Genomic DNA, 13,660 nt, shown 5'->3' with positions numbered 1-13,660 from the left:
TGTTTTGTTTAGCCGCGCCTATGACTGAAATACTTTTACCTGGTTTTTAATATTTTAAATACCACATTAATTTGTTTTCATGTTTTCATTTATTTATTTTGACATACACAGTTTTATATTCTAAACTGGATTGTGTTTTTAAATGTGTCTTAACATCGTAAAGCACTTTGAATTGCGCTTTGTACGAATTGTGCTCTATAAATTAATTTGATTGTATTTTGTGTATTGTAATAATACTAATACTAATACTTCTACTACTACTACTACTAATAATGATGATAATAATGATAATAGTATGGATGATGATAATAATATTGATGATGATGATAATGATAATAATAATAATAATAATAATAATAATAATAATAGTAATAATAATAATAATAATAATAATACTAATACTTCTACTACTACTACTAATAATAATGATGTTAATAATAATAATAATAATAATAATAATAATGATGATGATAATAATAATAGTATGGATGATGATGATAATAATAATGATGATAATAATAATAATAAGGATGATGATAATAATAATAATAATAGTATGGATGATGATGATGATGATAATAATAATAATAATAATAATAATAATAATAATAATAATAATAATAGTAATAAAGGCTTGTTTTGGTCGTTATACTGTCTATGTCTTAATGAACACAGTGATTGATGGCGCTCTCTGTCCGCGGTGCGTGTTTGTGCCGTTTACGCGCAGGAGACGAAACCCCGCGGCGCTAGGACCTCGCGCGAGCCTCGCCAGTGCGCAAATCCCCGCCGCCTGCCTCACGGAGGAGGCAGCGCTCGGTCAGAGGAGCCGCTCACTGTGCGTGTACGTGCGTGAGCGTGCGGGTGCAGCTGCTGCGGCTCAACCACATCCCCATCACCGGCGGACTGCACCGGAGGCTCGGCTCACACTCCCCGTATGGACTCACCATGCGCAGGATACGGGCCAACGCCATCGCCATACTGACCGTCGCGTGGATCCTCGGCACCTTTTATTACCTGTGGCAGGACAGCAAGCCGCACACGCCGCCCTCGTCCACGGACAGCCGGACCAAGGGACATGGCGGACAGTCCAAGGTGGTCCCCGGGCGGCTGGAGATCCACCGGGACGACCGCACCATCCCGCTCATCGTGAGTGTTTTTTTTCTGTTTGATGTTACAAATGTCGAGGCGCTGCAGGAAGGTGTGTGCGCTGCATGTTGATGCGCGGAACCTAAACCTCCGCTCGACAAGACGTTCAGGGGACAAGGCTGGAGCTCTGATCATGTCCATATAGAATAAAGCATGAAGCCTTTACGCACGGCCAAAGTCATCCGTGTTCCATTTGCAGACGCATCTGCAGAGTAAAGAGCTGCCCCGGGCTAACGTCTATCATTTCACGCCACTAATAATAATACAGCAGAAGGATGCATTAATGAATAATAATCTGGTTGCAATGTTGTGTTACCACTTCTGGTTATTGAGAGTGTAAATGTCTATGTTCAGTACAATCCTATTTTGTTGTTGTAAACAAATCAAGCTACAGATAAGTTACATATCATTTCAGTGTGGGTTTATTGAAGGCTTTATATAGTAGCCTACTATAAATATGCTGCCCTATCTGCCCTTTCTGTGCGCAATGATCTTTAGTAGCCTACCTTGTTGACAGAGACACTAATACTAAGACAATATTGTTTGAATTCACAGCTTGTGATTAGGTCCCCCACGAAATCCTTTGTGCTTTCTTGTAATCCTGGTACAAATAGGCTATTAATCTAGTCTTTGGCCAATGATCATAAACTCTAAGCTCAACCCACAATCAGACAAACCCACCAAAGTGAAGAAATAGTCTAGATGGAGACTATTTCTACATGGGGCATATGAAACTTGGGGAAAAACTATATTAGGCTATTTGTTATTTTGATACATTTTTCTGCTGAACTAAGGAATATAATGTCCTATCCATGTATTGCCTTCCTTGGACACGTATACAGTAGTTCTCTCTCCAGCCTTTTCACTGCTACATCCGTGTTTGTCTAAGAGGCTTTCCATAAGTCTGCTGCTTTTAAACCTTTTCACGCTGCAGGATCTTTCTCCTGAACATGTGCAAGGTGAAACACAGACTCTCTCCTGCCCCTGATGCCCTCTTGCAACATGTTTGTTAGTCGATCCCAATCTTATCTGTTTTGCTGTGGAGGTAGAACTCAGAATAATTACGTAAATTTAAAAAAAAAGAGGGTTAATTGCAGCATTTTACTACATAATGAACAGTTACAGACAATACATTTTACAAAGGTGTACCCTATTTTTTCATAGTTTTTGGCCGGGGTGCGACTTATCCTTATATTTATACTTACATACTCTACTGTAATACTATATATTTATACTATACATACCCCGGAGCAACTTATCCTTATATTTATACTTACATACTCTACTGTAATACAATATATTTATACTATACATACTCCGGAGCGACTTATCCTTATATTTATACTTACATACTCTATTGTAATACTATATATTTATATTATACATACTCCAAAGCAACTTATATGTGATATTATTTGTTATTTTCACACTTGCAACCGCATTTCATACTCCAGTGCAACTTATATATGTTTTTTTCTTCTCTATTATGCATTTTTTGGCCAGTGCGACCTATACTCCGGTGCGTTATCTTTAATGCAGTGATTTGCAAACTGTGGAGTACAAACCCCTTCTGGTGGTACACAGATTTTCCTGCAGTTCTAGTGTTTTGCTTCATTAATTGTACATTTATCCACATTTCTCTCCTTACTTTGGGTTTGTCTTCAGAACTATACTGCAGTCTCATGTTAGACCTGATCTGGGACTCGGAAAGCAGAGGCTGTAGGCAGTACTTGAAATGTACTACTTGAAATGAATTATATAGCCCACCACGCTCAATTTAAGTAATTAAATGAAGCTTTTTCTGACAGATTTGTTATCCACGTGGCTCCTTTAAGGTAATGTGTAGTAAATATGAGCCCTGCTATGCCAGTTCTATTTGTTTTGATGCTGCTCCTCTCTGCAGACAGATCACTCAGACACACTCTTCCCATTGTGTTTTGGGACAAGACTCTTTTGTACAATGTGCCTCTTCCACAGCTCTGACCTCAGTGCTGTCGTGCCAATATTCACTCTTTCCATTCATGCCCGCATGTTTAGAACATGTCATTATTAGATTACGACAGGATGAATCAAGGGAAAATTGAATATGTCAGGGCTGTGTGTGGCTGGTTTAGACACGTTTTGCTCTCAAAGTGCCAAGATCTGTGGGGTGAAGTTTAATGTTTGTGTAAAAAAAAAGTCTGTGTAGTTTGCTGCCTCACAATAAGGTTTTCCCAAACGTCTACCGTCCAAGTACTAACCAGGCTCAACCCTGCTTTAATTTCGGACGTGTCAATGTGCATTTTAAATGTTTTATCATTTCTTATCTTAGGTATAAGCTCAATTATACCACAGTAATAAGCTTATGGTCTTAAGCATGTTTTATCTCCTATTTTCAAACCGCTTGTGCACATCAGAGACACTGTTTGCACTGGGTTTCTCTGTTGTAATACTTCATTTACTCACTGAGGACGTTCACCTATCACCAAACAGACATTTCCAATCATAACAGGAACAAAAAATAGAACTGCTCCCAATATCCGTTGCTATTTATTGATTTTAAGTTTAATATAAGCTCTGTGACACGATAAGATTCTTGCGATTAATTATGATAAAAATGGATTCATGCGTTTTTGTGGGGACTCACAGTTGTTCTTTCACTTTGAACACTGACAAACTGCTGCTGTGGTCAAGGGCTGCATTTAGAGATTATTTTGACCATCGATTTGTACAACTTTTTCTCCCAGCAACTTGCCATGTTTTGAAATCTGTGTATTGTCCAGCGATTATTCAAATACTAAATCAGTTGACAATTCTCTCGATAATCAATAAATTGTTAAACTAGTTTCAGCCCTACACAGTCACTGTTGCCTTGGGGTTGAATGACAAAGACACACAGCATATTAATACTTTGGCTAGGTACGTGTCTTGCCCAAGGACACAAGTTTACACAGATCAAAGCTTGATGAGCCAACCTTACCCAATAGTCACAAGGTAACTTTTCTAGTGGAGTTTGTGCCTGCTTGTCTCCATGGAATTCTTTTTGAGCAATAAAACCCCTGTAATTGAATAAAAAAAGAAATACAAATTGATACATTTTATGGCATTATTGTGGAACAGTCCGGCCAAAACAAAAACATCTCATGAGACAAGCAGATGGCGTACTTTTCACCAGAAAAGGAACAAGGTGCACCTTTAATGTTGCCCCAAAAACAGAAGGGTAGTAGACAAAACCAACCAAAGGGTAAAAATACCGAAGCCTGAGCATTTCTGAGCTCCTTCTACCGTTCCTCTGTAGTCGCTTCATTAGCTGCGATTTCTTAATGACCTCATCTGTTCAGACGTGTCCATCTTTTTCCCCTTTCTCCTTTCTCTCTCGCTGAGTGCTCTCATTCCCCATCATGCACCACTTCACTCCGTCGCCTTGGAAACTACGGTTGTTGTCGCCGTTTATATTGTATACATTGGACGAGGCCACAACCATGAGGCAAACATGCAATCACAGAAATAGACTTACCTACAGCTAATGGGGCTGGTCAAATGTTCATAAAGTAGACTAATGGAGTTCAAATGTATACGACCATTTCCCGGTAGTTTGCTGATGCTGAGCAGAGACGGTAGAAAAGGGTATAATTAGGAGCAAATGGTTTAACAAATGGGTTAGTAAAGATTTCCAATAATAATCAACTTTATAAATATATTTTTCTCCCTATTCCAGCATTTCATTGGTTGCCATGCAAATCGACTCACCGAATAACATGATAAATTGCCAACAGGTTTTAATGCCAGCTGCCCTTCCTCAACCGTCCATCAGAAGTGTCTTTCCCAGAGACACACAACAAGTACCCTGGCTAGTTTCAAATCAGCTTTGTAGATTAACTATTGATACTTTAACAAGGAACATGATCATTCAATGAACACAAAGTGCAAAAAATGTTTGGTTCAAAATGATCAAAAGTGCACTATGTAACTTTTCTGGTGGATGGTCCGCCACCTGCTTGTTTATGTGGAGCTGTTGTTCCACACTAAGGCATCAAACTAACTTATTGATCTCCATGGATACAAGCAAGTGACACCACCAGACCAAGTTACAGCTCAGATCTGTGGAGAAGAGCGAGGAGAATGGAGAACGTGTAATGAAATGCATACTATAGAGTTTACTATAAATACTATAAAATCCTATACTATACTATAAAAAATATATAGTACACCTTTAAATCTGTCTTGAGAAGGGTGTACTCCAGGGGACAGATAAAGGCTATGTAACTCTATATGCTTTGTCTACAGGGTCTTGTTTGGTCCAAAAGAGGTGCGTCCCATAATGATGTGGTTCATTAATATTTCAACATTGACAATGGCTCAAATATCAGTGTGTACCTTTATGTAAATGTGTTCTGCACTGCAAACGGGCCCCAAGAGAAATGATGCAGATGCACTTAAATTGTAAAACTTCAGGCTTAGAAAGTAAGTCAGGATTTATTAAAGTGGCTCACTTCACTCTCACTTGTGCCATTAAGTTGAAGTTGTCAGTGTTTCCAGACGTCTGCTACTGTAGACTCCGCTGTAACATTAGCCTAAGCTTAGCAATTAGTCAGTGTGACGAGGTGGTATTGTGCAACCAGGCAACTCAAAAAGAGAGGTCAATGACTATCAATATTAAATAACTGCTTTAGTTTGTATTTGATTTAGGTATGCCTATAATACAAGCTTATATATGCTTAAGGTAAAATTAAATTATACTATTGCAACTATTATTCATTGCTGTACGTTGCACCTTAATGCCAAATAAAGTTCCTAGTTTTTAATCCTGTTCAGTGACAATGGCAATAAACTCCTTTCTGATTCTGATTCTTAAATACAAAGCCAAAGCCAAATACAGACCAACTTAATCTGCAATTTGAACGTGGATTGAGACAGCTCTGAATAGATGCTAACATTTAAAAAACACATTCATCTTAAATGTGCACCATTTAACTTTATAAGTAATTGCATTGAATCATCAAAAGTACTGCATTTATTAAATTGTTTTATTGCTTAGAAATACTTGAAAAACATGTATTGTTACATCAAAAGGCTTGCATTTTCAATGACCCTTATCTTAGTTTGTATGCTTGTTTGTTTTTGATCTTTTGACCTTTCAGTTTAAACATAGCTCCTCTTCGTGCAGTGCATGCCAGTCTATTTCTTTTTGTTGTCTCAGCCCCCTTACATTTTGTTTGTTACAAAGTCTTTATTTATCTTCTATTGTAACCTCCCACTCATTTGCCCCTGTGCAGGGATTATAGGATTTGTGTTCAGCCACATTTGTCAGCTTCAAAATTTATCCTTGTTTAACTCTATAAATTACTTAATTGCATCCTGTATTTATAAAACCCAGGGAACCCACTGTTACTCATGTATTCACACTTTTATAGTTGTTTATAGCTGCAGTGGTCTATCAGAAGGCTATTGAATCGAGGCAACAAGGGGTGAACAAGTGATACAAGTGGTCATTTATTTTCTGCCATAATATTTGAACTATTTCTCCCCATTACTGTTAATTAGCAGTGTTAGTAAAAGGGGCAATACCTAGTGCCACTTTGTTAAGGGTTAAACTGTTGTCCCTAAACTATAGTTGTATGAGATAATTGGTGTTTACTTGTGAAAGATAGAGTCGTGAGTCTTTTTTGTTACTAAAATGACAATTATCAGAATCAGAAAAGGTTTATTCCCATTGCCAATGAACAGAAATCACAAACATCGGAACTTGTCTTGGTGATTCAGTGCAACATAAAACAATTAACAATAATAAAACAACATATATAAAATCAAAAAGGGCATGCATTAAAGAAAAAAACTATTTAAATGTACTATTATTACTATGTACAGAAAATGTGTACATAGTAAGTAGTGAGTTAAATTTACAGATGTAGTGCAGAAAGTGAACAGTGCAGTGAGTGATGGATTAATTTGTAGTTAAAGTGGTAGGTGTTTAGAAGTGTTCATGAGTCAGAGGCAGAGGGAAATAAGCTATTCTTGTGGCGCAAGGTTCTGGTCTGGTATAAAGGAGTGACGTATCGACAGTAAACACCACGTTCTGCTGGAGTGCTAAAGCCTCTCCCCATCCCTCCCTACAGGTGACCCAGCCCCCACGTTTGGACCAGAGCCAACTCTTGGGTGGCTTCGACGAGAAATCCTACCTCTCTGCCAAAACACTGAAGCCTGGAGACGACCCGTACAGAGAACATGCATTTAACCTGCAAGAGAGCGACCGTCTGGGCAGTGAGCGAGCCATACGGGACACTAGACACTACAGGTGAGAGACTGGACAGGTGTGAAGGTAATCTACAGTGGGATTAGGATTAGTGAGATTAATCTCACTAATCAAGTCAGAAGTCAGGCCCCTTGTCTGGCTATCGTAGTTCAAAACAAGATTTAGCACTTCACACACAATTTGTCTATTCAGGATTGGGAATAAAAAAGATGAAGATGTTACTGTTTAGTAAGAGCAGTGTTGGACAGAGTTTTAAATGAAAACAGCAAAAAAGATATGTAGATGTTTTGACGATAAAAACAGAGTGATCAGATTGAGATGGTTTGGGCATGTAGAGAAGAATAGTGAATATTTAGGTTAAAGGATGTCAAGTTACAGCAAGAAGCCAAGAAGAAACCTAAAAACATGCTCAATAGGAAAAAAAAACCTCCAGCTTCAATAATCCTGACCAAATCTAGCTCAAGAACATGGGAAGCTGCTATGGGGACTAAACCCAAAACTAAATCTTGACCAGACCAGGACTAAACCAGGACTAAAATTGGATCAATTAATGTGTGAATGCAACTTTTATGTCAAGAACACCAAAAATGAGATTCAAAGATGGTGAAAGAGGACATTACTAGAATTGGGTCCCCAGTGCAGCGCCAGGCAAGGATCCTTCTCCAGATTCGAAATCAGGATCGAAGTCAGGGGCGGTAGACGAATGAATATTTGTATGAAAATCATAATAAAAGCAAAGTTTTGTGGCAGATGGGAAACATAACTAGATGCAACACCGTTGTTTTTCCAAAACAAAGACATAAATATCTTGATAAAACAGCCAGTTGAAGTAAGTGTGAGGTTAAATAAAGCAAAGGGTCAGAATCTGAGCCGCTGTTTCCAGGCAACCGGATATTTCCCTGTCTCTACGGTAACTGGGACCAGCTGTTCCCAACAAAGACCCAAACCTTGATTTGGCCAAGTCTGGACCACAACCAGGATCCAGAGCAGATCTGGAACTATAGGGGTAAAAGTTTTGGACCAGTGCCCAAAACAGGGAAGAGAAATTCACCAAAAAGTCCAATATTTGCCATCACTTATATGTGAAATACCTCATAGCCCACAGTGTGAATTAAGATGGATTCTTGTGAGAAAATTTACAAAGTCATAACAATCCATCTTCTTCAAAACTTGTGATACTGGTTTGTGCTCTTTTCTACTACTTAACAACTTATGCTTTTTAAATTAACAAAATCATATATCAATAATATAGTTTGAGCTCATGTTCTAAAATGTGATGATGTCAAAATCTCTAAAAGTGAAAACGTCTTTTTTAGGAATTAAGTAGGGCAAACTCTTTATTTTAAACTTAAAATATAATCTTCTGAATACAATTATTGCTGCTTTTTGCACTTATAGTAAAAAAATACCCCAAAAAATGTATAATTATTTTAGCTAAAACAAACTTTGCGCTAGCTTATTTTCCCATGTGGATGGGCTCAGCAATTACAGCTGCATTAACCACAAACCAAGCCAAAATTGTCATTTGTACCATTTTTTTCATTGTCAAACCCTGTAACTTCTGCATTGTTTCTCCAGTAGATTAGACCACTGTAACGGCCTGCTCACTTCTCCAAACGAGCTGTAATATGACTGAAAGGATTTTTCTTTGCTCTCTTCTCTTTTACTTCTTAAACTGTTTTGTGATTTCTGTAATTTGTGATTTGAATGCATTTTTTCCTGTTGTGTGAAGCACTTTGAATTGCCTTGTGAATGTAATGTGCTCTACGAATAAACTTGTCTTGTCTTGCCTTGTAGATGTGCTTCTATGAATTACGACGCGGACCTTCCCTCCACGAGCATCATCATCACTTTCCACAATGAGGCCCGCTCCACTCTGCTCCGCACCATCAAAAGGTACTGCGTATTCCTTCTGCAGCTCATGTTCTCCAGTGTAGCAGGACAATTCACTGATAAATGCGCATTCACTGCTTTAACATACACAACTAGATAATGTGCAATGGCTGAAGTCTGCGTTCTTGCGTAAAAGTATAACATGTGTGTAAGAGTACTACATGTGTGTAAGTAGTACTGGTAGTACTACTTAAGATAAAAAGTCTGATTTAATTGACAACAAATTACATTAAAGTCGCGCTAACGGCGATGATGGCTCTCGCCTTCCCGCCCGTCCATGTTTTCTGCTGCGTTTTGCGGCATACCAACGACGCTCAGTAATTCACAGTTGATGATTGCGTAGTTTGCGATTCAAATAGTTGTTTGTCCAGACAAATTACAAGATCGTGCTGAACGCAGACCTGAGCAGGGAGAAAGGGAGAGAGAGCCTTGGTGACCCTGCTGCACACCCTCCTCCCTGTACCTCCGTCACCTAGAAACAGAGACGCTAATGCTAACGCTAATTAGCATTAGCGTTAGCATTAGTGTTAGCATTAGCAATTTACTTATGCAAATACTGAAAAAAAGTACAAGGTGTACAAATGTCAAAAGCAATAGCCCCCCCTAAAACGGTGAAAGCGATCGTAAAGAGGTATAACTTTTTGAAATTGTTAAGGAGTTTAAACGCGTCAAAGAACATATAGTGTCTGCTTTATGACGCAGACACTCAATAACACTGAACGCTTTTACTGTTCTAATTCTGCCGTGTGTACAGAGGTGTTTCACTATTATTATTCACTATTAAACATTTTCTTATCTTAATAATCACTTGCCTTACCACTGTGAATCTTTGTCCCAAACCAGTGTCTTCATGCGAACTCCTCCATCCCTGATCCAAGAAATAATCCTGATCGATGACTTCAGCGGGGACCGTGAGTTTCTCCTGTTTTTCTGATTAAAGTGGACATGTTTGATTTTGTGGTTGAGACTCTTGGGATGTTGCTGGAAGTGTGTGTGGCATGCTGACATACCAAAGCGAACTGCTATGGCCAAGATAATTATGGGAATCAAATGCTGAAGCTAATGTTGACATGTGTTTTAGATCTGAAGGCCTAGATACAAGAGCGTCAATCTGTGATTTGTGTTTTGGTGCTATTGGGCTGTTTTGCGCCGGTTACTTTCAATGAGCTGGTTGTGAGAAATATCTCCAGATATTCTCCAATGTTTCTCGTTAATCTCTTCTAGCTCCACATTCAGCAAAGTTCAGACAGACGACCTTTAAAGTGGCTGAATAAGTTCACCTTTCCCCTGTCTTTCAACATTTGTGCTTTTATTTTTTTATGATTTCACTGGACCAATGACTACTTTTATCAAAGACCTGTGCCGAAAAGGGCTCATTTCATTTCCATATTACTTAATAAACCTATACATTAGTTTCCTCAAAATATCAAATGTCAAGATAAAATTGTGACTTTATCTGATGTGTTTAACATTTCCTAAAAGCGAAGATCTTCTTTATGAAAATGTCGGTTGATTACTTAGACAATAACACATTTATAAAATGTATATACAAAATAATCCATAGTTGTTTGGTCAATTAGTCGGTTGATGGCGTCTTAGTCTTAGACAAAAAAATGTGATAAGTTGAATAAATACTTGAATGTAATTATAATTGATTTATATGAATAACACCAGAAAGGAGAAGGCATGGAATGAGTTTGTTGGAGATTTGGGATTTTTTTTTTTAAATTTATTCTGCCTTTATAAACATGCAAATTACAAATATTTTCCCTCTTGTCAATGCACTTTGACTGAAATATTTGGGAGATCATGAGTAACTGATACATACGGAATGTCTTTAGTCGACCAACAATGTCTTTAGTCGATTACAGCCCTAATCCATAACATATCACAGAGCACGTGATAAAAGCTTTTTGTCGTACCTAAAACTGAATGATGCAGACGAGTGTGAAGTGGTTCATGTAGCTGACCCTCACAGTTGTGTCACATATTGAGTAATCCTGTTTGTCAGCAGCTGTTAGACGTAAATGACCTCATTAGCGGCACACATCTTCTGTCCACAGTGACCTACATATACACCATATTATAGTCACTCAGTCCTCGTGTGGATTTGACCAGACGTGCAGAAGTGCGGGGTCAGCAGCCGAGGGCTATTAGCTCACTAAAGCCCTGTTTATTCAGCTAAGGCTCAAGCCAGAGTCTGTGTGTGCCCACTGTATACCGGAAAGGCAAATATACTACGGCTGCTAAAAGACATCGCTGAATTAAAGATTGACATATATATTATGCATAGTGTGTGTGATGTTTTGGTAAAGACGAAGTTAAAAAGCGGGAGGACAATGGAGAAGAGCGTGGCGTGCCCAGAGAGTAACCAGCTCCAATGTTGCCCAAGGGCATGATCATGAACCACATTGCCCATTCCAGAGTCCACACACAGTAGTTTTGGCATAGGGAATGTGGGACAAGTATCTTCCACATGACTGTGCGGATAATTTACTTTGACTAAAGCTGCAACAATTAACCAACCACCATCATAACTTAGTCGACTACAATAAATAGCTTGTTGTATTTTCATAATCGTTATCTAGATTGTACAGAGTAGACTCTACAACACATGACAAAATAATACTTAGAACCAAGACAGTGGCAAAAGTGTCAAAAAGAAGAAACTATTTCTGTTTTTCATCAATAATACACATTATTTGTAAATCTAGAACTAATAGATCCATGATCTAGAAGCCTTCAGTCACCATATTTCAACATTTGATAATGTATTTAAAAAGTCTTAATGCGCAATAGTAAGGATCTGTTCACTAATTAAAAAAAAATGCTGACTTGGTGACTGATAAAATAATTGTTAGTGACAGACATTGACCTCCCAATAAACAGATACAATAGAGATATAATTATAACATTTTCCCTCCACTATGGGGCGCTTCAGAATAGATTTTTTAAATTCAAAACTATTTCTGCTTGAGAACGATGGATTCATTTGGTTTTGATGGTTTGTGACACACCACAGAATTATTTAAATAATACAATCATACAATTGTCTTATCTATCTTATCTTATCATTTCTATCATCCTTGCCCAAAATCCTGTAATCCTTTTTGTGAACTGGCACAACTTCATTTCAGGGCTATAAATATTGATGATCAGATTAAGTTATTTTCTTCAACAGCACAACCTTGTACAATTGCAGATGTGATTAATACAAAAAAATGCACGGACAATATGACAGCTATATGAATATTTTTAAAGTTTTCTCTGTAGCTCCTCTCTTCTTAAATGTTTTCTATAACTAAACATCACCTGGTGGTGATAGCTGCAGTAGCAGAATATAGAACGTGTTGATTCAAATCCCTGTTTGCGCCTCTGAGTCTAGACAAGTATTTATAGACATTTTTCTTTCAGCAAAAACATACATTAACATCACAGTCTGCTTCCACTTGTGGAATGAGGAAGGAGAGACAGAGGTGTTGTCGTGGTGATGTTAATTACCTGGGAACATCTGCAGTGCAAAATCATTCTTTGAATCACAAGATGTAAAATATGAGGTAATTTTGAGTTGTGATCCATAAAGATGAAGACAGACATTTTACTATTTCCACCAGTAATGTTATTATGTTTCTCTGGTTGATTAATCCACTTGTCGATCCTGCCCAGTGGAACTTGTTACGAACAAATCCCAGACCTTTTTTAATAGAATAAGAAGAAACTTGTCTGGCAGTGCAAGAAGACTGCAGTTCTGTGCACACAATCATTTGTTAAAGGACACATATTGTGCTTTATGTATGTTTTTAATTGTTATTGGCCTTTAAATATGCTCTTGAGTACATTTACTTTGGCATCTTATGTTTTAGGACATAAATATGTTGTGAAAACATGTCTGTCAAAGGCGTTACCTCACCAGGATTTGGTGTTAGCCCGCCATCCACTGGCTGAGAGACCATGGGAAAATAAACAAGAGCTAGCTTGTCCCTGATGTGCTAATGCAGTAATCTCTTCTAGTGTCACATTCAGCAAAGTTCAGACAGACGACCTTTAAAGTGGCTGAATAAGTTCACCTTTTACCTGACAAAACTTTCAACATTTGTACTTTTATTTTTTATGATTTCACTGGACCAATGACTACTTTTATCAAAGACATGTGCCTTGTGAGGTCGTAAGGAGCAGAAAAGACAACCTCAAAAACAGGTTTAATGAAACTAACTCTAGGTATGTTTTTTGATGAGGGAACATTACTACAACATGGTTAAAAGATCAAAAATGTACATTTTGCATAACATTTTTGGTTTTCATACTTTTTCTAGGCCCATATACTTTCCATTTCAGAAGTGTTTAACTTACTAAGTGCAAAAATGTGGTACATGCCAAGGTTTATAAATT

General features: G+C 37.9%; 1 protein-coding gene across 1 annotated transcript in view; it reads left to right on the top strand.

Moving 5' to 3' along the window:
- Window positions 1-801: 801 nt before the first annotated feature.
- Window positions 802-13,660, top strand: part of galnt16 (UDP-N-acetyl-alpha-D-galactosamine:polypeptide N-acetylgalactosaminyltransferase 16) — a 30,582-nt gene continuing 17,723 nt past the window's right edge. The window contains exons 1-4 of the mRNA XM_072457247.1: window positions 802-1,146; window positions 7,242-7,420; window positions 9,176-9,274; window positions 10,115-10,182. Of these exons, the coding sequence (XP_072313348.1) occupies window positions 946-1,146; window positions 7,242-7,420; window positions 9,176-9,274; window positions 10,115-10,182 (547 nt within the window). The 5' untranslated portion in view covers window positions 802-945. The remainder of the gene's footprint in view (window positions 1,147-7,241; window positions 7,421-9,175; window positions 9,275-10,114; window positions 10,183-13,660) is intronic.

This window comes from Eucyclogobius newberryi, unplaced genomic scaffold (genome assembly GCF_026437365.1).
Source record: "Eucyclogobius newberryi isolate DKJ021-1_F unplaced genomic scaffold, fEucNew1.0.hap1 SCAF_21, whole genome shotgun sequence".
NCBI lineage: Eukaryota > Metazoa > Chordata > Actinopteri > Gobiiformes > Gobiidae > Eucyclogobius > Eucyclogobius newberryi.
This window is presented reverse-complemented; position numbering and strand designations above follow the sequence as displayed.